The sequence below is a fragment of the Brachyhypopomus gauderio genome, unplaced genomic scaffold (assembly GCF_052324685.1).
Source record: "Brachyhypopomus gauderio isolate BG-103 unplaced genomic scaffold, BGAUD_0.2 sc56, whole genome shotgun sequence".
Lineage (NCBI taxonomy): Eukaryota > Metazoa > Chordata > Actinopteri > Gymnotiformes > Hypopomidae > Brachyhypopomus > Brachyhypopomus gauderio.
In genome coordinates this window covers 2,481,422-2,506,604 of record NW_027506879.1, presented here as the reverse complement: position 1 = coordinate 2,506,604, position 25,183 = coordinate 2,481,422, and the positions used below count along the sequence as shown (strand labels likewise).

At 45.1% G+C, this 25,183-nt stretch overlaps 1 protein-coding gene across 3 annotated transcripts in view; it reads right to left on the bottom strand.

Moving 5' to 3' along the window:
- Nucleotides 1-270: 270 nt before the first annotated feature.
- The window catches only part of xdh (xanthine dehydrogenase), an 81,231-nt gene continuing 56,318 nt past the window's right edge, over nt 271-25,183 (bottom strand). For all 3 annotated transcript variants that reach the window (XM_076987826.1, XM_076987825.1, XM_076987827.1), the window contains 3 exons: nt 13,467-13,655; nt 3,933-4,100; nt 271-1,972 (listed from right to left, as the gene is read on the bottom strand). In XM_076987826.1, the coding sequence (XP_076843941.1) occupies nt 1,922-1,972; nt 3,933-4,100; nt 13,467-13,655 (408 nt within the window). In that variant the 3' untranslated portion in view covers nt 271-1,921. The remainder of the gene's footprint in view (nt 1,973-3,932; nt 4,101-13,466; nt 13,656-25,183) is intronic.

Genomic DNA, 25,183 nt, shown 5'->3' with positions numbered 1-25,183 from the left:
TATTAACCCCTAAGAACCCAGACTATGTTCTGAATATTGATACAATTGAGCATATTAATATATGATAGACATATATTTAGTCTGCTAAATGCCATAAATGTAAATATAATCGGTCTGAAGGTCATTTTTGTGTTATCGTAATGTTTATGTCATGAAGGATGAATCTGGCTAGCGTTAGTGTGTCTTAGTTTGTTAGTTCTGGCTACCTTTATGAGAGAAATGCTAGTCCTGCGAACATAAATTGTTGCCGGGGGGGGGGGGGGGGGGGTGGCGAACGTAAAATGGACACAAATTAAGTATTATATTGCGATCGATCAGTGTTTGCGCCAGAGCGAACTGGTAACTCATTGAATCATAGATATGGATCAGAGGTAAATAAACTAGATTTTTTTTTCGGCGTGAGAAATCGGATGTGTGGCGTGTGAGCGAAAAACCCCAAGTATCACATAATATTTGCTAGTTGCATGCCAATGAAGGTATACGAGTAAAATAAATCACTCCTAACATTCTGGAAACGTATGCTTACTCACTGAAAGCATCCTGACATTATGCAATTTTTGCTGATTTTTAATACAAAATAGCCTATGCCAGTAATCCAGTAGTTTAATTAAAAATAAAATATCTTCAGGAGACAAGCTGTGTGTGTAAATGACTAAATTAATCCAAACTCTCTAAAAGAACAGGGAAAATGAGGCGTACTACTTCTATTTAAATACAACATGTGGTGTACATTATCGTTTTAAACTTGTCAAATGTTAGAGATTTGGCTAAAACAATTGAGAATCAATGGGCATATTTAACAAATAAACTCTTTATACAATGGATTATTACAATATACAAGCCCCTGAGCCTACCGCATGCATTGGAACTACTGGTCTAGAACTGCAGTTGGCTGTCGTTAGCTACATTCCGAGCCGCTAGGTGGCGCATGTCTAAAACTACAGCACGTCTAGAACTGCAGGTCTAAAACTGCAGGTCTAGAACTGCAGTTGGCTCTCCGGCTGTGCAATTGGATGCATCTCTTCCTATCCCATTGCCGTTTGTTTGGGAAGGGTTTTTTGTTTATATAGCCTTTTTGCTATTAGTCAGCTACTTCCCCTGACGTCCTTGTTTTCGCTTTGTTTCTTTTACGCGTTGAGTAGTCCGCGGTTATTCAGGCACTCCTTTTAGTTCTGTTTTGTGTTTGTGGCACTTGGTTCCGCCTCTCCCTCGCTCTCTCTAACGCGGTGTGTGTGCGTCCCTACCACCGTCGTTACAAAAATATAGCTCAAAATAAGTTTCCTGGATAATTTTATCAGTTTTATCTCAAAAGTCATAAATATCTTGCTTAAAACAAGATTAATATGCTAGTTTTGGCATTTATGGATATTTTTTTATATTTGATTAGGTAGGTTTTGCTTAAATTAACTAATTTTTAGTGTTTTTTGAGAGTACAAGATCATTTTTTTCTTGTTTCAAGAAATCTTATCAAGCTAAATTTTCTCACTATATTGGCAGATAATTTTGCTTGATTCAACCATTCTTTTTCTTGTTTTGTTTAAATTTTTATTTTTTGGCACAGATTTTTTGCAGTGCATTATCTGATTTTATTTGGATGTAGAGTATAAATCCACTGGAAAAATTCCTGGCATCAATTGATAGGATTTTAGATTTGGATTGGGATCCACAAGTGATATCTACTAGGAAGATATCTCCAGGAGGACTGATAACTAGTAAGATGATGAGTTCTTAAGTACTTGTTCTAAGCCCTGAAGGTAATCATCAAGCTGCTCACAGTTAATCGTCACCTCAGCGAAATTGTAAAAATCTTTGTTGATCAGTTAAAATATGTGAAACAGCAACATTAACTTTGGGGCTTTTGTGCTTCACATGTAACCAATGAGATGAGTATCGAATGCAAAAGGTTTTGGTCTTCTGTATCTTAGACCCTCACATCCCATGGTGCGTAGGTCCCTGGCTCAGGTGGAGGGCACTGAAACAAAACATATTTATACAGACACAGGTGTTCAAACATAATTATTCAAACACAGTTATACAAACATTGTTATTTAAACTCTGTGTATCTATGTGTCTCAAACAGCTCTGCTCTGAAACTCACTCCTGTAACTACATATTAATCTCTATGTACTTGCTGAACCACTCACATGAGTTATTACATAATATGCATTACATTAATTGAAAGGTTAATTCTGATAATCCAAATATGAATTTTCAGCTCATGACATGAATACCAACCAGATGAGGTGAATCCAGTGTATAAGAGCAGGTGTCACACCAGAGACTCCAACACCCAGAAATCCCACAAAAATCTATCAAGATCCTCCTCTACTTGGTAATAATTGCCATCCCTTATTTACCACCCCTTAAAACAAGGATGCTGTCTTTCATTCATTGTGACATATTGCCACTGTTTAAGTATAAACACTGTTTATAAGCAGGTTGATGGTATAGACAACACAAGTACATTTGCATACAGAGTGCATTTCCACACAGGACTGCCACCTTTGGCATGAAGTCTACAAACTTTCTCAGTGAGATATGTAACTCTTACCCTGTGGCATAACCTTTCCCACTAGAAAACATGCTGCAAAATGAGACTAAACATGCCACAATAACACCCTGATATAACCAAAACACAAAAACCCTGATTACCACAACACAAACACACTGATATAACGAAAAGACAAACACCCTGATATAACTACAACATAAACACCCTGATATAACCACAACACAAACACACTGATATAACCACAACACAAACACACTGATATAACCACAACACAAACACAATGATATAACCACAACACAAACACACTGATATAACCACAACACAAACACCCTGATATAACCACAACACAAACACACTGATATAACCACAACACAAACACACTGATATAACCACAACACAAACACACTGATATAACCACAACACAAACACACTGATATAACCACAACACAAACACACTGATATAATCACAACACAAACACCCTGATTACCACAACACAAACACCCTGATTACCACAACACAAACACCCTGATATAACCACAACACAAACACCCTGATATAATCACAACACAAACACCCTGATATAATCACAACACAAACACCCTGATTACCACAACACAAACACCCTGATTACCACAACACAAACACCCTGATATAACTAAAACACAAACACACTGATATAACTACAACACAAACACACTGATATAACCACAACACAAACACACTGATATAACGAAAAGACAAACACCCTGATATAACTACAACACAAACACACTGATATAACCACAACACAAACACACTGATATAACCACAACACAAACACCCTGATATAACCACAACACAAACACCCTGATATCACTACAACACAAACACACTGATATAACCAAAACACAAACACACTGATATAACCACAACACAAACACCCTAATATAACCACAACACAAACACACTGATATAACCACAACACAAACACACTGATATAACCACAACACAAACACACTGATTTAACCAAAATACAAATGGTCAGTTTTATCCCATTGCTATGGGAGCTTCTTTGGGCAAACCACCATTTGTTGCCCCCCATGGTTTTCTGTACGAACACCAGATCCTGACCCTCCACAAAAACACCAGATCCTGCCCTCCCCCACAGAAACACTAAATCCTGCCCCCCAGAAACACAACCTACCACTCCTACACTGGTAATGATAATGGTTCTAGTAATTATATAGCTACTATGCAGTGTCTCCATACATGATTTCACGTTTGAAGACAAAATGTTAATTACTTTAGATATTTGAGTAAATGTCCTATGCAGTATTTGTATTTAATGTTGTAATTAAACTCAGAAAGTGTGATTGTGTGGTTAATAAATTTGGCAACTCGGTTATAAGTAACTCTGTTAAAGGAGTTTTAGAGACGTACTAGTTTGGTGAATGTGTCCTGACAAGCATTGCGTATTCTTTCAGGAGTGGCAGGACTGTCCAGTCTGAAGGGCCCCAAAACACCAGCGTCTGTCCTGGCAGCTGTGATGGCGTCTTTAATGGCATAAAACACTGACGCAGCCAGAAAGAGGGGGGGTTCTCCTACAGCCTGAACACATCAATGACACACACAACCTGAACACATTAATGACACACACAGCCTGAACACATCAATGACACACACAGCCTGAACACATCAATGACACACACAACATGAACACATTAATGACACACACAGCCTGAACACATCAATGACACACACAACATGAACACATTAATGACACACACAGCCTGAACACATCAATGACACACACAGCCTGAACACATCAATGACACACACAGCCTGAACACATTAATGACACACACAGCCTGAACACATCAATGACACACACAGCCTGAACACATTAATGACACACACAGCCTGAACACATCAATGACACACACAGCCTAAACACATTAATGACACACACAGGGGGGCTCTCCTACAGCCTGAACACATCAATGACACAAACAGCCTGAACACATCAATGACACACACAGCCTGAACACATCAATGACACACACAGCCTGAACACATCAATGACACACACAGGGGGGCTCTCCTACAGCCTGAACACATCAATGACACACACAGGGGGGTTCTCCTACAGCCTGAACACATCAATGACACACACAGCCTGAACACATCAATGACACACACAGGGGGGCTCTCCTACAGCCTGAACACATCAATGACACCAACAGCCTGAACACATCAATGACACACACAACCTGAACACATCAATGACACACACAGCCTGAACACATCAATGACACACACAACATGAACACATTAATGACACACACAACATGAACACATTAATGACACACACAGCCTGAACACATCAATGACACACACAGCCTGAACACATTAATGACACACACAGCCTGAACACATCATTGACACACACAACATGAACACATTAATGACACACACAGCCTGAACACATCAATGACACACACAGCCTGAACACATTAATGACACACACAGCCTGAACACATCAATGACACACACAACATGAACACATTAATGACACACACAGCCTAAACACATTAATGACACATACAGCCTGAACACAAACACAGTGACATGAATGGCATATACATAGATATCTTTGTGTAGATTCACATAAAATCTTAGAATCTATAATAACACAATTTAAACAATTTAAACTCAAACAATACATAATAGACCATAATAGATAAAACTATGTAGACACAATTCAGAAATGTTTTAGGTTAGGCTAAGAAAGACTTAATAAAACATGTACACATAAAACAATAGGATACTGTGGGCACCGATATATAATACCAGCATATATATATATATATAGGGACGCTTCCCCCGAACTCCGTGGTGAGGGCTATGTCGTGTGAATAATGTGTCTCACCTGTGAATCGTCTCGTAATCACGTAGGGCTAATGTGGTTTGTCTATTTAATGTGCGCTCGCGCAGTGTCCTGTGCTCGTCGTTGTCTATGTCTGCACATTGTGCTGAATGTGTTAGTGTTTATCGTGCGCTATTGCGCAATACACGTCTTTATTAAACGTGACGTTTGCTGCCATCGAGGGATTCTGTGTCTCGTCCTTCGCGCTGCACCCACCGTCACAGAACGACGAGCCTTCCGAGACACCAACAACAATGCCAGGCTACAAGACCAAGCCGAAGAAGGGCAAAAAGCCCTGCAAACGGCATCACCATGCCTCTCCCTCCCCTCCGCGCCATGAAGCCACGCCGACGTTCGAGGAGATGGAGACGGACCCGGCGTGTGCCTTCCAGCTGGCTGCGGCTCGGGACTGCGAGCGCGACAACCCCGAGCTGGCGGAGATGCTCCGCGAGGGCGCGGCCAGGACATGGAGGATGAGGTGAAACCCCCCTCCGTCCCGCGCCCTCTCGCCTCTGAGGGTAGGCTCATGTGTGGTCGGCGCCACCGCGTCTACCCCAGAGGAGGAGTTTGGGGCAGAGGACTCGGAGGAAGAGGACGACCCTCCGCCTGAGGACTCCGCCTCCACGGTGGACTACGGTGGGGGAGGGGATGAGGAAGACTACCCCCCTTCTATATGCGACGACTCCACCGTCGACTACGGTGGGGAGGAGGAGCAAGAGGAAGAGGTGGAAGCCTACCCTCCGTCGCTATGCGACGCCTCCACCATTGGCTACGGTGAGGAGGAGGAGGAGTCAGAGGAGGAGGACTACCTCCCTCCGCCCGTAGGTCTCTCTCCCACCATCGAGGAAGGTGAGAAAGAGGGGGAGGAGCAAGAGTACCCTCCGTCGGAGTGCTTCGCTTACCCCGATGACGACGGTGGGGAAGAAGAGGAAAACGGGGATTACCCTCCGTCCGAGGGCTCCTACACGGAGGAGGAGAGCCCTCCCCCCTCGGAACTGTCCGCCGGGACGGTGAAGAGGAGGAGGAGTCCAGAGGCGGGCTCATCCCACGAGCGCTCCCCAGCCAGCGACATGGACTGTTTCCGGGGTGGCAGCTCGGGGCAGCCCATGAGCTGGAGCCGTGGCAGTGAGGAGGAGATGGAAGTAGAGGAAGCCACTCCCACTGTCAGATCCGGAGGGAGATCCCTGGGCGAGGAGGGATTCCCGTACGGCCCACCGAGGGGCGGGACTAACCACGCTGCACCTGGCGCGTCCGCGCAAGCAAGGGCAGGAGGAGCACCGCCCACCGCAGCGCCTGCAGCACCAGTGGCTCCGGATCTCACTCCCCTAATCGCCCTCCTCCTGGCGCGCAGCCTGGCGCCACTGTCATGTGTGTCTGTCCCAGTGTTCGTGAGTTTGCACATATGTGTACCAAACCCCTTCTTCCCTCTTGTTCCTCTGTGTGTGAATGTACCTGTGTGTGTAATCGTGTCTGTTCCATTGTGTTTGTCTAACGTCTTTTCCCCTGTATTCCCAGGGAGGGTGTTCTAGGCGGTCCGTGGCGGACGCTTCCCCGAGGGACGCTTCCCCCGAACTCCGTGGTGAGGGCTATGTTGTGTGAATAATGTGTCTCACCTGTGAATCGTCTCGTAATCACGTAGGGCTAATGTGGTTTGTCTATTTAATGTGTTCTCGCGCAGTGTCCTGTGCTCGTCGTTGTCTATGTCTGCACGTTGTGCTGAATGTGTTAGTGTTTATCGTGCGCTAATGCGCAATACACGTCTTTATTAACCGTGACGTTTGCTGCCATCGAGGGATTCTGTGTCTCGTCCTTCGTGCTGCACCCACCGTCACAAGGATACTGTGGGCACCGATATATAATGTCAGCTTTTGTGAATAATCTATTTTATATATATATATATATATATATATATATATATATATATATATATATATATATATATATATATATATATATTAGATTTAATATAACATATTTAATAGGATTGTGATGGGCGGGGGTGAGCAACAAAAAGGAAGCGATCACGCCAAGTCTCAGGGAAAAAGGATGGTTTAATAGAAAGTGTGCAAACCTAAAACCCATGCAATAGATCCAAATTAAGGATATAATGACCAGCGGTCAACTGGTACAAAGACAAGACGGATCACGAGCTCCGCCCACCTGAGGGACGCACATGACGTCACCAAACAACAACAACAGCCGCTGTGGACAGAGGCGGCTGGTAGGGAGCCGCCTCACCGTGACAAGGATACTGTGGGCACCGATATATAATGTCAGCATTTGTGAATAATCTATTATATATATATATATATATATGTCACGTGGGGGGGGGGGGGGCCCTACCGGTCGCCCCCGGTTACAGCGGCAGCGGTCCTGTTTTTGGTCACGTGATGTTCGTCCCTCAGGTGGGCGGGACCCGTGATCCGTCTCACCTGAGGGTCGTTTGTTCGTCTATATACGTCTTGTCTTTGTACCAGTTGACTGCTGGTTATTATTTCCTTCATTTGGAACAATGCACGGGTTTTTGGTTTGCACACTTTCTATTAAACCATCCTCTTTCCCTGAGACTTGGCGTGATCGCTTCCTTTTTGAGTTGCTCACCCTGCCCGTCACAGAATAACCAGCCACCTTTCGGAAGCCGCCAGTCTCCTTTGCTTTCTCCTTCGTTCGTGGTCATGTCTCGTGGTAAGTGTTTGTCTACGTGCTGTGTGTTTGTCGTGTATTGTCTGAGAGAGTGTTGAGTCTGTCCCCACTCGTCCCGCCGTGTTTAAATGTTGTTTGTGTTTAAACCCGTAAATCACACGGCGGTGACTAGAGCTGGGGACCGGTAGACTCCGCTCTCGCCCAGCGAAACTACCGAAACTGCCTCACATTGCGCACGTCCGTTGTCCGTTATCGTCTGTGTGTGTGTGTATGTACGTTGTAGTGTTTTGTTTTAATAACGACGCGGACGTGAGCGAGTGTGTGAGTGTGCCGTGGTGTGTGTTTCGCTGGTGGTGTTCGTGTGTGTATGTAGTCGGGTCCACCGGTGCGTGCCGCACGCTAGACCGCGTTAGACGCGAGGGTCTCTCGGTGCCTTTTGCCTCCCTCACCCGATATCCCGTGGTGACAGGGGTGAGCGACTGCGAGCCCGAGAGACGCATCGCTGTGGGCGTGACGCGCAAGCCGCTCGCGTATAGCTCTCTCTCTCTAAAGATCTGCGGATCCCGTGGGGAAAACGGTGAGAGAGAGAGAGCTGGAGTGGGCGCGTCACGCTCTGCAGAGCGCGCGCATCGGTGGGTCCTGTCCATTTGTTTGTGTTCTGTCTTTGCGTGTTCGTTTTGTCCTAGAGTGTAGCGTGCTTTGTTTTATGTAATTCCTCTCTTGCACCCCTCTTCACGGTGTGTGGGGAGGGGCCCATTAGAGGTCCCGTGCCATCCTGGGTGCGTGTATGTTGTATGTTGTGTCTGTGTTTTTTGTTTTGTTATTCCCCAGAGGGGCCCCCCCTAAAATATGTTTTTGGGGGGGAGCTATGGGGTTCCTGAGCCACGACATGTGGCTCAGAAGGCACTGCTCCTTCAGGAGACCTGACCGTTGGGAGGGACCCCTGAGCAAAGCGGAGCCCCTGTACCCCTTTGTAGGCGGAGGATGCCTGGGGTGTAAGGACAGGGTGTCTCCTCATGCCAAGAAGGGGTCCCTTCCCCCCTGTGTAAAAGGGGGGTCAGTGGTCGGAGCAGTGCGCGTTTTGTGTTATGTGTTGTCTGTGTGCGTGTGTGTGTGATGTGTTGCAGGTCGCTCCTGGTGGTGGACTGCGGTACTCCCGGACCTAGTGCTCCTTCGAGCTCAGGGTGACCAGCGTGTCCCTGTTGCGGATTGCCAGGGCCCTGGTCTCTGGCGCTCCTGGGTTGGGTGGAGGAGTCTACCTTGAGATGAGGGGCCCCGGGGAGGGGTTCACTCCCCAGGAGTCTGGGGTGACCCCTAGCAAAAGGGCAGAGGTCAGCTCCGAGCGAGGAGGTAGGTTCGGGAGGTGGTTGGTGGAAGCCGTGGCCGCACCCCAGTGTGGCGGCCTGCACACATCCACACCTGTGACGTGTGTTGGGCCATGTGCTCCCGGTCCGCACACAGCAGTGGGGCTTGAGCGGCCTAAGGCCGGTTAGGGCGCGAGGGCCCTGTGACTGACCGGGCGTGGTTATCGTCTTGTTGACGGCCCGGTCGGTCCAGGGTCCCGCCCAGGAGGCGCGCTAACCTGTATGTGTTTTATGTTTTCAGCTCCAGGACTGCAGGGAACGGGTCCCTGCCTTGTCTGCGTCTAGTGACGAGGAGCTTATGTGTTTTGTGTTTCAGCTCAGGACGGCAGGGAACGGGTCCCTGTCTTGTCCCCGCCCTCCCGCCCCTTTGTTGTGTTTTGTGTGCTGCCGCTGTAAGCCGCACATCCGGAGGGGAGTGCGGCTTTGGTGGGGGGGTCTGTCACGTTGTGGGGGGGCCCCCTACCGGTCGCCCCCGGTTACAGCGGCAGCAGTCCTGTTTTTGGTCACGTGATGTTCGTCCCTCAGGTGGGCGGGACCCGTGATCCGTCTCACCTGAGGGTCGTTTGTTCGTCTATATACGTCTTGTCTTTGTACCAGTTGACTGCTGGTTATTATTTCCTTCATTTGGAACAATGCACGGGTTTTTGGTTTGCACACTTTCTATTAAACCATCCTCTTTCCCTGAGACTTGGCGTGATCGCTTCTTTTTTGAGTTGCTCACCCTGCCCGTCACAATATATATATATATATATATATATATATATATATATATATATATATATATATATATATATATATATTAGATTTAATATAACATATTTAATAGGATACTGTGGGCACCGATATATAATGTCAGCATTTGTGAATAATTTATTATATATATAATATATATATATATATATATATATATATATATATGTTACGGAACAGCTCCGGACCCTTCCCTGTGGGCGTGCCACTATGTTGTCTGCGTGTCGTTATGTCCATGTTTGTACTTCCGTGGGTGTGGGTTGTTTGTGAGCGTGTTCGTGGTTACACCTGTGCCTTGTCTCGAGGTCACGTGGGTCTGTGTAATTCACCTATTTAATGTGCGTTAACGCGGTGTCTTGTGCTCGTCTTTGTCTAAAGTTTCGTGTCTGCGTGAGTGTGTCTGTCGTGCTGCTCGCGCTCCACCCGGAGCTTCACATTGTGCTAATAAAACGTTGTATGTTCACCGTCAACGGCGTGGTGCCTGCCTCCTTCATCTCGCCGTCACAGAAAGACGAGCCAAAGAAATGCCGGGTTACACATCTATGCGTAAGAAGGGGAAGAAGAAGGTGAAACACCACCACTCTTCTTCCCCCGCACGCCACCGCGACACCCCCGTCCCAGTAGGGGTGGAGTTGCAGGAGCCTGTCAGCAAATACATGCTGCATCAGGCTCTGACAGCCGGAGACGAGGAAGGGGCGGAAGTTTTCCGGCTGGCCGCAAGACGGGTGTGGATGGAGAGGCACCGCTCTCCACCCCCGGTGTACCCTGAGGAGGACTTGAGAGAGGACCCCTTCTTTGAAGCTGCGTGGCGAGAGGGACTCCGCGCATTGAGAAGGGAGTCCTCCCCTCCGGCAAGCGGTGAAGAGGGCGAAGAGGGCCCTCTGGTGGTGTACGCGGGTATGGTAGCGGCGACCCCTCCTGAGCTCGACGCAGAGAGTGAGGAATCGGGAGAGGAGGGGTCAGGCGACGAAGCCCGCTACACGCCATCCGTGTGCTACGCCCCCACCGTCTGCTACGACGGGAGAGAGGAGGAAGTTAGCCCTCCGCCGTCTGAGTTCTCCGCTCCCACCGTCTGCTATGAAGGGAGAGAGAGAGACGGCAGCCCCCCGTCATCTGAGTACTCCATTCCCACCGTCTGCTATGACGAGAGAGAGAAAGACGGCAGCCCCCCGTCATCTGAGTACTCCGTTCCCACCATCTGCTATGGTGGGAAAGAAGACGTCAGCCCTCCGTCGTCCGAGTGGTCGGTGCCCACCGCTCCCCACGGTGAGAGGGAGGACAGCCTCTCGGTCAGCTCCGAGGAGACCGTTAGGTCGGAGAAGGGGTGCCCAGACGGAGAGAAGGTCCCTTGTGCTCCCTCAGGTGGGAGCGAGATGAGCTGGTCGCGCTACCCCGACTCCGAGGAGCCAATGGCGGTGGACCAGGAGCTCTCCGAGGAGGAGGAGGAAATGGAGACATCAGGGGAGGTGGAGCCGCCACCCCGAGAGGCACGAGGGGAGACTGGCTTTGCCAGCGGTCAGGAGGGGAGAGTGAGGTCGCCGACTGGGGCTCCTCAAATCGCCACCGGATCGCGGCAGAGGACAGGAGCGCCAGTGGTGCCCAGAGGAGCGGTCAAAACGCCGCCTCGTGCAGCAGCCAGCACAAGGCGACGGGGAAGACCTCCGGTGGTGCCCAGACCAGCTGCAAGACCGCCGCCTCGTAGAGCCGTCAGCGTGCGGCGTCAGAGGGTTCCTCCGGTGGCGCCTGGAGGCGGGGCAAAAACGCCGCGACCACCGCAGGAGGGCGCGAGCGCGCCCGGAGCAACACCCAGCGCTGCGTGCGCTGGAGGGACTGTTCCGACCGGAGGGATTACGCCTCCTGTCTATCCCGTTGCCCCTGGGGGATATGCGCCGCTAGCTGCGAGCCTGCTAGCGGTCCCATGGCTGCCTGTACCCGTCTGTTTGTCTGTCCCGTTGTTGTTCCCTAATTTCCTTTTCCCTTTTGTGCCTTTCGTGTTCCATGTACCTGTGTGTGTGTTTGTCAGCGTGCCATTGTTTAACGTATTTTCCCCTGTCTTCCCAGGGAGGGTGTGCTAGAGCTGTCCGCGGCGGTTCCCGCCGTCGGGGGTGACTGTTCTCGGAGGCTCGTGATCCCGGGGGCTCCGGACCTGCCCGTCGGTGTTTGTTCGGGGCACTCCCGCTACGCGGGACGCTCCGGGAGTAGCGAGCCCCTGGCGGGGGGTTCTGTTACGGAACAGCTCCGGACCCTTCCCTGTGGGCGTGCCGCTATGTTGTCTGCGTGTCGTTATGTCCATGTTTGTACTTCCGTGGGTGTGGGTTGTTTGTGAGCGTGTTCGTGGTTACACCTGTGCCTTGTCTCGAGGTCACGTGGGTCTGTGTAATTCACCTATTTAATGTGCGTTAACGCGGTGTCTTGTGCTCGTCTTTGTCTAAAGTTTCGTGTCTGCGTGAGTGTGTCTGTCGTGCTGCTCGCGCTCCACCCGGAGCTTCACATTGTGCTAATAAAACGTTGTATGTTCACCGTCAACGGCGTGGTGCCTGCCTCCTTCATCTCGCCGTCACAATATATATATATATATATATATATATATATATATATATATATATTAGATTTAATATAACATATTTAATAGGATACTGTGGGCACCGATATATAATGTCAGCATTTGTGAATAATTTATTATATATATATATATTAGATTTAATATAACATATTTAATAGGATACTGTGGGCACCGATATATAATGATATAATGTCAGCATTTGTGAATAATTAATTTTATATATATATATATATATATATATATATATATATATATATATATATATATATATATATATATATATATATATATATATATTAGATTTAATATAACATATTTAATAGGATACTGTGGGCACCGATATATAATGTCAGCATTTTATTTTATATATATATATATATATATATATATATATATATATTAGATTTTATATAACATATTTAATTAACCAACATGATAATAAGCACTTAGTGATTTCCCATTCTTTGCAATTTCACAATTTTGGAAGAAATTACTGTAGCTTGTACTGTACTAAAATTTTATTAACTAAAATGTATTCTTTTTGAAAAGATGCAGTTGAAGCATAATTTTAATTAAAATTCTAGTAAACCTTAGTGATCTTTACTTTTTTGCTAATACTAATAAAATGCTGGTGATGCATCCAGTGAAGTACAATTTTAGATTTAGTGGGATCTGGTGATGTGAATCCTAATGCAGGGGAATGCTGTGAGGCACAAGGCCAGTTGTACCTTTGAGGAGAAGATGGCCTTGTCGTTGGGAGCATCTCTGAGGAGGGAAACCTTCAGTTCAGTGGGAATGTCTCCAAAAGCAGGAATTTTGTACATGCCAGGGCCACGGGTGTAGAGATAACCCTGAGAAGAGTAGCGTAACTCCTCCAGTGTGAACAGACCCACACCCTGCATGAATGCACCCTCCACCTGCAAACATTACACATCCACTCAAGGAAACTGTCATTGGAACAGGTCATGCAGATGAAAGAGCTCTTTATTAGAGCATGAGCATGTAGTGCCTGAACCCTACTGTAACTGTCAGAGGTTTTCTTATTATTACTTTTCTCTGGATAAAATGCATTATACAGCACAGACTGTCCTACAAACGCCAAACGTGGCTGAAAGGTGTAGTTGGTTCTCAAGATCGGGGTCTCACACTGGCCTGATTGCTATCGTATATTATGTTTTGGTTCTTATCTCCCAAATCAACCTAGAAACAAATTACCTTGACTCAAGCCAAACAAAAAAGCCTCCTCGACCCTTATGCTCTGTCTACTTTAATTTTTTGCTACTTTGCATACATTTTTGAGGTTTTTCATCTAATCACAATCTTAGTGCCAAACTGAAGAATCTCATGATCAACATCATTGTGACATATAGTCTGTCTGTCACAATAGCTCTGAGGTGGAGCTTAATTTACTTCAACAGCTATATCTCCACATCATTAATCCTTCATTAATCTTAATTTACTTCAACAGCTATATCTCCACATCATTAATCCTTCATTAATCTTAATTTACTTCAACAGCTATATCTCCACATCATTAATCCTTCATTAATCTTAATTTACTTCAACAGCTATATCTCCACATCATTAATTCTTCATTAATCTTCATGATTCTTGATGACTTTGAGGTCACGTGTCAATGTTGGGCAACATTGTTCAATAGGGAGTGCTATAACATGGGGCAAAAACTCTTATCAACCACTGGACATATCAAGCTTTTTTTCTAATAGGTCCTAGGAATTTGATCCAATCATGTCAAAATTGGTATGGTCATAATCTCTGGGATCAATGGGTAAATAATTAATCAAGAACATTTTTTCGATTGTTACTTTCCATATGGTCCACTTAGCCACTGAAACATTACAGCCTTGCCATACATGACCTATACTGCTATAATGACCTATACATACATGACCTATACTGCTATAATGACCTATACATATATGACCTATACTGCTATAATGACCTATACATACATGACCTATACTGCTATAATGACCTATACATACATGACCTATACTGCTTAATGACCTATACATACATGACCTATACTGCTTAATGACCTATACATACATGACCTATACTGCTATAATGACCTATACATACATGACCTATACTGCTATAATGACCTATACATACATGACCTATACTGCTATAATGACCTATACATACATGACCTATACTGCTATAATGACCTATACATACATGACCTATACTGCTATAATGACCTATACATACATGACCTATACTGCTATAATGACCTATACATACATGACCTATACTGCTATAATGACCTATACATACATGACCTATACTGCTATAATGACCTATACATACATGACCTATACTGCTATAATGACCTATACATATATGACCTATACTGCTATAATGACCTATACATACATGACCTATACTGCTTAATGACCTATACATACATGACCTATACTGCTTAATGACCTATACATATATGACCTATACTGCTATAATGACCTATACATATATGACCTATACTGCTATAATGACCTATACATATATGACCTATACTGCTATAATGACCTATACATACATGACCTATACTGCTATAATGACCTATACATACATGACCTATACTGCTATAATGACCTATACATACATGACCTATACTGCTATAATGACCTATACATATATGACCTATCAGCCCCGTCGACAGGGGGGGACAACCGGGTCTGTTGTCCCGGGCCCTAGGGCCAGGGGGGCCCCATCAAAGAGCCCAGCAATTTATTTTTTATTTAAAGTCTATAATTTTTAAATAATCTTTAAATCTTTCATTAATATAACATTATGTACTCATAATAAGCTCAATGGCTCAAATATATATGTTTTTTACCTATCTGCATATTTTCCATTAAGTGCATACACCCCCGCCTCCCACTGGAAAATGGTTTGATCCAGCACCGACTGTAGCCGGCCGGTATCGGCCCAACAGCGGGAAATACAGTGGTGGATAGTTAAAGTAAATACAGAAATCTGGAGCGCAGAAAAGAAAGGAAAAACATTTACCTGACGAATTTTAAAGTTGCATTGTGTTCCAGGTTTGAAAAGTGCTGGAATTTAGGGTAAAGTACTTGAAAATGCTTGAAATTGTAACTACTTCGTTTCACAACAAATAGCTGTCTGACTGAACAGTTCTCGTGAAGACGTTAAGATTGGGCGTTTTGAAAATAAACAACCATTAAATAATGTGATAAAAAGCGAATTATTTCGAATCATTTCGAGTATATGTATAAATATTTAACTTAATTAAGTTTAACGTGCTGGAAAATATTGAAATGGACCTTTAAAGTGACGTACACGTGCTTTAATTCCACCTTATAAAGGTGTATGAACCCTGCAAACATGACTTTGTTCATTGCGCTGAAGCGCGGCGCGCGCGAAGTTACAAAATTCGAGAGGTGTACGACCTCGCGAAACGACAGCGCGCGAGGCCCTCGCGCACGGGCGGAGCCACTGCGATTACGTCATTTTCGCGCGAACCCTCGCGCGGGGGGGGGGGGGGGGGGGGGTACATGAATCTTTCTTGTCCCGGGCCCCAGCAAGACTGTCAACGGGCCTGTGACCCATACTGCTATAATGACCTATACATATATGACCTATACTGCTATAATGACCTATACATACATGACCTATACTGCTATAATGACCTATACATACATACATACATGACCTATACTGCTATAATGACCTATACATATATGACCTATACTGCTACAACTGAGATTACAGAGTGTGAGTTTTGCCAGGTTTGGTGCAAAGTGCCCACATAAACTTCTAAAATCATCAAAGCTCATCCTGCCATCCTGTTATGCACAAAACAGTATTGGGTCTTGTATGATTCAGATCTATAAGCTGAAAAACTTTGTAATTACATCTTATAACAAAAAGGACACTGACAAAAAAATGACCTTTTAATTCAATAAAATGTCTTAGTTCTTCATTGTAATATCAGTATGGTAGTGCATGGGCTCCATATACTGACCAGACACTGGAATTTACTGAAAAGTGTCACGGTGGGGAGGCCGGGTCGCCACCAGAGGGTGCAGGCCACAGCTCGCACTGCCTCACCGCGCACGCCCCCGAGCACCAGACCACTCCCTCGGTCCCAGTCACCACATTACTAACACCTGTCAGTAATTATGTTGTGCACCTTTTATACCCCGCAGGTCGTTCGGTCCAGTGCTGCACATTGCCCCGTCGGAGTTCTACACTGGACCTTTCTGGCATCTCTAGTAGCTTTACCCTCGTTTCTGTTATAGAAGCTTTTCTGTTTGCATGTTGAGCAGAATGGATAATAAAGACCATTCTGTACAACCCTCGCCTTCGGCCGCCTCTGTTCCCGCGTCACAAAAAGTATTGTTTACATGAAACACCACACACACAAACACACACACACACACACACACACACACACACACACACACACACACACACACACACACACACACACTAAGCTAAGCTAATCCTCAGCATGTGATTTAGTTCAATGATTTGTTTTTTCAATAATAGTTCAATAATTTTTTTTTTGGTCTTTTTGGCCTATAGTGCTTCATAGGCCTGTTAAGTAGGCCTGACATTAAAACAGTACACTTCATGTGTTAATATAAAAAGGCAATCTTTTGCTCAAAATGGGGGGGGGGGAGCAGGTGCTGGCCCTTGGCAGGGTGGCTGGCCTCCCCTGAGGGTGGTGGGACACAGGGTCCGGTGCCTGGGACCGCCCGACCCCGTGCTGGGTCCCTGCACATGCGGGGGTGGCCTGCGCCGCTGCCCGCATGCGGCCAGGTGGGGTGGGTCAGTCTGCCTTGCGTCGGGGTATCGGGTCTGGACCTTGGGGCTCTGGGGTGCCTGGGTGGTGGAGGTGGTGCGGTGGCCGTTGTATATGAGTGTGAGGGTGTATATATGGGATGAATGTGTGTGGGTGTATATGAGTTTGGGTGAATGTGGATGTCCAATGTTGTTTGATTGGTATTGCTGAACAGACTACTCTCTGCAGTGGGGGTGGTGGTGGTGTTGGTAGTGGTGGTAGTGGGGACACTACCCCAAATCCTCAACACGTGAGACTCTAACCGCTGGGCATAGTTTATAAAAGGGCAAAGTTATTTGAACTGTAGAGTTAACCAAGCTTTCTGTTAATACTGAATGTGTTTAACTTTATTTTCATAATCTTCATCAAGATTTGTATACACAAAGCTCTATTTGCTGTGCATGCCACCATCTTTTATTTATCTGATTAATGGACAACTTCCCCATTCTCAGACACACCACATTAATTTTTAGTTATTAAGCCAGCTCCATTACTCTTTGTTCTGACCACGTTGGAATAAACCAGCTGAGCTCATTAACACAGTCGCGCTGATCTACTGTTTAAAGTCGGCGCCATTCTAGTTGCTTTGTTCTCCATAGGAGAACTGAGACTACAACCCCCGCCTCCTCACACGCGCACAAGCGCACGCACACATTTACTCTCCTCCCCTTTTTACACACACACACACACACACTAGATGCTGAGTCTTCACTGTAAATATACTGATCCTTGTCGATGCCGTTTGTTTTAGAATAGTTGGTTTTAAATAAATGTATCATTTATTTTCACCAAATTGTCTGTGTTGATGTCATTCAAAAGTGGTTGTTGCCAAAACCTCCAAAGAATTCATAGTTAAATCCTTCAGATACCAAACCATTAATTACCTTTTAGTTGATAACTAAATGTTATGGTTCTGGTATAATTAGAATATGAGACTGATTCTAAATTAATGAGACTGATTAATAATTAAGGTAAAACAAATTATATCTACCAGGGTTCATACACTTTTTTGACAACTAATTTCCATGACTTTTCCATGACTTTTCCATGACTTTCAGACAAATTTCAATGACTGTACATTCTCTAAACATATGTGTAGACACGAAAAATAAGAAAAAATCCAGGCTAAAATTCCACAGTATATCATCAATTAATGAAAAGACACATGGTTTAATTGAAAAAGTAAACATTTACCGTATTTTCAATATCAATATAAGCCGCATCTAAGTTTTTTTAAATGGAAAATGTTGTAGCTATAAGCCGGTGAGTTCCCGCTTACCGACGGGTCTGGTTAACGACGGACGGAGTTACGACCGACTTTTCTTAATTTCGCGCGGTGCGTGGAGGTGCAGTGGCAGCACTGTGGAGTGTTGTGGAGTGTAGTGGAGTGTTGTGTTGTGTAGTGTTGTGTACGATAAGCTGAAGCAGCGCAGCCTCCACCGCAGCCCATCTCGGCAACGCGGTCGCTCTTTCTCACGCTGTACGCACGAGAACATTGTTAGTTTTTTTCTATTCTGTGTTTACGATCAAGGCGTGTCTAAATCTAGGTTCGCGCTTAACGAGGAAAACTGCTTTGCGTCTGACTTTTCAGTCTCTAACCCCAACGTTAACCAGTTGGTTAACCACACAGTGCACATTTTGCATGCCCCGTGTCCTTGTCTTTCTCAAGCCATAGCTTGTATTTGTCCAACTGAAGCAGCCATAGTTGAATCGGCATTTACCAGCATTACGCTGATTTACACGTCATCAAAGTACAATCTACAGCTCCGCTTGGAGTCCAACGCTAACGCAGCGAACTAACCTGTGAAGTTACGTTAGTGGTCCGCACAAAGAAAAAACATGGCTATATTATATATGTTTATTTTTTCTTCCGGTTATCGGAACGACATATATTTATTGTGTCAAGCAAATTTCCATGACTTTTCCAAAACATTTGAGTATTTTTAGTTTTTCCAAAACTTATCCAGGCCTGGAAATTGCTATTTTCAAATTCCATAACTTTTCCAGGTTTTTCATGACCGTACGAACCCTGATCTACTTTAAAGGATTAGTAGGTGAAACCCCAACACTTGTATGGAGCACACCAAATGCCAGGTTGATCTGGTAGCGACAGCCAGAGACGAATCAACATGCACCATTAGACTAAATAACTCCTCTGCAAAATGGAGTTTCACCTCCTGTCATGGCATCGTGAACCCAGTTACAGACGGGGTGACGATGTGGGCATGCAGAGAGAAAACCTACTCTGCTCTACCTGAGAGATCATACAACGAGGGTCAGTGTTCAGTTCGCCTGGGGAGGGTGTTGTACTCCAGTTTTCCTTACCCCCCCAGTGTCAATTTATACCATACCAAATCGTGTCCCACGGGAGGCCTCACTGGAGGGGATCCCTGGTAAGTGTAATGTTTTGAGATGATGTAATTGAAGTGCGCATGCGTAGAAGAGCAGAGAGACTTTGGCGCGGGAACATGCGAGTTTAATGTCACTCTTCTTTGGTTGTAGGCTATAGCTGAAGGTGTTTGGAACGCAACTGAATAAACCACCACCGACTCCTTATGTGATGTCTGTCTTTTTATGCGAGTACGAACTCCACATTGGCGACGAGGATCAAAAAAAAAAAGAAACAGAAAAGTGAAAGTGTACGCGCACGACATTAGAGCTCCGTGCCGACGAATGTGTGAGGCTACTTACTGCTAACTGCGCTAAGCTACCGCTAAATACAGGAGTCACGGTGAACCATGTCGCTTCAAACTACGCCTGCTCTCCCGGTTTTTGACACAGAAACTGACTCTAGTTCAGTAGGACCACGCTGGACGAAATGGATACAGAGGTTTGAGAATTACACAGCCGCTGTTAATATCGCAGGAGATGGACATTTGAAAGCACTATTACTGCATATGGCTGGTGAACGTGTATATGACATATATGACACGCTAGCAGCAAGCACGGACAAATATGCAGACGTGAAAACAAAGCTTGAAACGTACTTTTCACCGAAGAAAAACGTTCTGTATGAAGTGTACACCTTCAGAAAGGCAGTGCAAGAGTCCGGGGAAAGTTTAGACACATATTGCACACGGCTCCGTATGCTTGCTAAACATTGTGGATTCACGGATGTGGACCTAGAGATTAAAGGACAGTTAATTCAAAGTTGCACATCATCCAGGCTTCGCAGACGAGCGCTGAGAGAGCCTGACATGAGCTTAGACGATCTTCTCAGTTATGGGAGATCAATGGAACTGTCTGAGCAGCAAGCAACTGGCATGGAACAAGGAGCAGTCGCATCAGTGAATGCAATACAACAGAGAAGACAACTAAACAAAAGGTACCATGTCACAAACGATAACAAATCAAACAACCAGTGCAGAAATTGTGGAGGAAAGTTTCCACATGAAGGGGATTGCCCTGCACGAGGAAAGGACTGCAAAGCTTGTGGTAAGCTCAATCACTTCGCCAGGCAATGTAGGTCGAAACAAAAGAAACATGCAAAAAGCTACGATGCAAAGCCCAAAGTGTACAATAAACAGCACAAGAAAGTGTTTACAATCACTAGTTCAGCGCACGACGATAAGAATTGTTCGTCTAGCAGTAGTGATGATTATGTATTTGTGACAACTACAACAGCCAATAGACAAACACCAACGTCAAGTATTAAGCTTGGGGGTGTAGATATTGCTGTGATACTAGATTCAGGTGCCACAGTAAATGTCATCAGTGAGTCTGTTCTGGAAATGATGTCACCACAGCCACAGTTAGCTCCAGCTGACACAGAAATTTTTCCTTATGGATGTACCACCCCATTACCATTAGCTGGTATGTTCATGTGCAAGGCAGAAGCAAACAATAAAAACACTGAGTGCAAGTTCTATGTGAAAAAAGGCAAAGGCTGTTCCCTGCTTGGTTATAACACAGCAACGCAGTTAGGTCTCATCAAAGTTGTAAACAGTGTGTTTACACCACGTCCCACAGTGGCAGATCAACTTCTAGACAGCCACCCTGAACTCTTTCACGGCATAGGCAAATTAAAAGACTTTCAAGTTAAGCTCCACATAGACACCAGTGTTCATCCAACTTGTCAGCCACATCGCCGTGTTCCGTTTCATATCCGCCAAAAAGTAGAGAACGAGCTGCAGAAGCTAGAGGAAAATGACATAATCGAAACAGTTAATGGCCCTACACCATGGGTCTCCCCAATTGTAACTCCACCTAAACCTAAAAACCCAGACGAGGTCAGAATCTGTGTTGACATGAGACAAGCTAATACTGCCATCCAACGTGAGCGTCATCTCACTCCCACTATGGACGATGTTATCCACAAGCTAAACGGAGCAACAGTCTTCTCCAAGCTCGACTTAAGGGCTGGATATCACCAACTAGAGAAGGTTGTGATGTATCTGCCCTGACAGCAGATACATCACAACCTTCTGCACCCATAAAGGCCTGAGGAGATACAAACGTCTGAACTTTGGAATATCATCTGCAGCAGAGGTATTTCAAAATGCTATCTGCCAAGCTCTGCAAGGGATTGAGGGTGTAAAGAATCTCAGTGACGATATCATAGTGTATGGAAAAACACAACCAGAACACGACAAGAGCCTTACTGCAGTGTTCCACAGACTCAAAGACAAAGGCCTTACTCTTAATAGAGATAAGTGTGAGTTTAACAAATCCACACTGGAATTCTTTGGATTCATTTTTCAAGCTGGTGCCATATCTGCAGACCCGAAAAAGGTAGCTGCTATCAAGGAAGCAAGCGCCCCAGACAACCCCACAGAGGTAAGGAGCCTACTTGGTATGGCAACCTACTGCTCACGGTTTATCAAGGATTTTGCATCCATCTCTGCACCCCTGCGAGAACTGACTAAAAAGGGCACATCATGGCATTGGGGTACAGAGCAAGCACAAGCACTGCAAACACTAAAGGACAGTTTGACCAGCAAAACTGTAATGTCATACTTTGATCCAGACAAACGGTCAGAACTTGTAGTGGACGCAAGCCCTGTTGGCCTAGGCGCCATTCTTTATCAAATTGGAAGAGATGAGGTGAGACACACTATAGCATATGCCAGCCGCGCTCTTAGTGATGTAGAGAGGCGCTACTCACAGACAGAACGAGAAGCCCTAGCTATAGTGTGGAGCTGCAAACATTTTCATCTTTACCTGTACGGACACTCATTCGCTCTAGTTACGGACCACAAAGCACTAGAAGTGATATGGAACAACCCTCGTTCAAAACCACCCGCAAGGATTGAACGCTGGGGTTTAAGACTCCAGCCGTACGACCTCAGAGTGGTATATAGAAAAGGAGCGGAGAACCCAGCCGACTACATGTCCAGACACCCAATGCAAGTACAGACTGGGAAACACACAAGAGCAACAAAAGTGGCTGAAGAGTATGTCAATTTTCTGGTGCAACATAACACACCTAAAGCAATGACACTAGATGAAATCAAAAAGGAAGCCATCAAAGACCGAGTCCTGCAAAAGGTGAGCGCACATGTAAGACACAACACATGGAACATGATCGACAGTGACTCACAGGATGCCACAACGCTACAAAAGTACAAACAAATTTGTAACGAACTGACCATAACGCACACAAGTGACATTTTGCTTCGTGGTACCAGAATCGTCATTCCGTCAGCACTGGAGGACAGAGTGCTACAGTTAGCACATGAAGGACATCAGGGTATTGTGAAGACAAAGACGTTGCTCAGGTCAAAAGTATGGTTTCCCAACATCGACCAGAAAGCAGAGCTCATGGTCAAGAACTGCTTAGCATGCCAAGCCAACACTCCAGTGACACAGATGGAACCCCTACGAATGTCAGAATTACCTGAGTCCCCTTGGCACACAGTAAGTGCTGATTTCTATGGCCCACTTCCAACTAGTGAATATTTACTAGTTATTATGGATGAGTACACACGTTATCCAGTAGTCGAGGCTGTCAGATCAACTTCAGCTAATACTGTAATACCTGTCCTAGACAACATATTTTCAATGTTCGGGATCCCCAGAGTACTCAAGACAGACAATGGACCTCCATTTAACAGTGATCAGTTTTCCAAATTTTTAACATACATGGGCTGTCAACACAAGAAAATAACACCTTTATGGCCACAAGCAAATGCAACAGCAGAAAGATTCATGCGCACTCTGGGAAAAGCAATCCGAGTATCGAACAGCCAAGGTCTTCCATGGAAACAGACACTCAACACATTCCTTCGTGATTACCGCTCTACTCCTCACAGCACTACAGAAGCATCTCCAGCAGAGCTTATATTCCAACGCAAGATCCACATAAAAATTCCAACCATCTCTCCTGCAGTGGTAAACAACCATGACCATGTGATCAGAGAGCGAGACCGGACAGCGAAAGCAAGAATGAAATTTAATGCAGACATTCGCCATCACGCCAAGCCCAGCACACTCAAACTTGGTGACACAGTACTGCACCGACAACCGAAGCACAGTAAGCTGACGACACCCTACAACAGTGATCCCCACACTGTAACTCACATCAATGGTTCTATGGTCACTGCTCAAAAGAATGGACATTCTATCACAAGAAACTCCTCCTTCTTCAAGAAGATCAACACTCAAGCCAGACACTCCTCATCTGATTCTGGAAGTGATGATGAAAACATCTCAATTCCAGCACCAAGGTATCCTCATAGGCAAGACAGAAAGCGTCCTGCGTACTTAACTGATTATGATGAATCGGGTTCAAAGGGATAAAAAGACTATATACGTGAAAGTAAAAAAATGTCTCAATAGTTTTGTTCATTGTTCAGTGATACCAATAGTAGTGTTGGTTCTATGACAAGTATAGCATGTTTTGTTATAAGAACAAAAAAACAAAAGAAGAAAACAGCATGGTTTACACCCAGTATGAAAGATGATTTTTGTTGCTATTATGACAGATATTTTGTGTAGTACAGAAATGCTGTAAAGTTCATTGGTTCAAATTAACCAAAGTTTATTATAGAAGAATTATGTTTTTGTTAAAAGAAAAAAAAAGGAGTGATGTAATGTTTTGAGATGATGTAATTGAAGTGCGCATGCGTAGAAGAGCAGAGAGACTTTGGCGCGGGAACATGCGAGTTTAATGTCACTCTTCTTTGGTTGTATAGCTGAAGGTGTTTGGAACGCAACCGAATAAACCACCACCGACTCCTTATGTGATGTCTGTCTTTTTATGCGAGTACGAACTCCACAGTAAGTTTAAAGGTTACACGCTGGCAGACCCCTGGACTACCCCAACAGTTGCTGTGGGATGGTCAGTGTTCCTCTGAGGAGGAACTGCAGCTACGATAGATAAGATCAACGGACTTGCATGGCAAGTTCTGACTCTGGCTTCTCGTACTGAGACTGCCCTGGACCTATTAAACAAAGAAGTGAAAGAAATTAGACAAGTATAGGTCCAGAATAGACTAGCTTTAGACCTCCTCCTCATAACAGAAGGAGATGTGTGTAAGAAAATCAATGTTTCATGTTGTTTCAGCATTCCAGATTACTATGATAATATTACTGATTTAATTGATCACATGAAGGCCGAGGTTCAAGAACCTGGTTTGGGTGGATCACTTCATGGCTAGGCCCATGGGGACA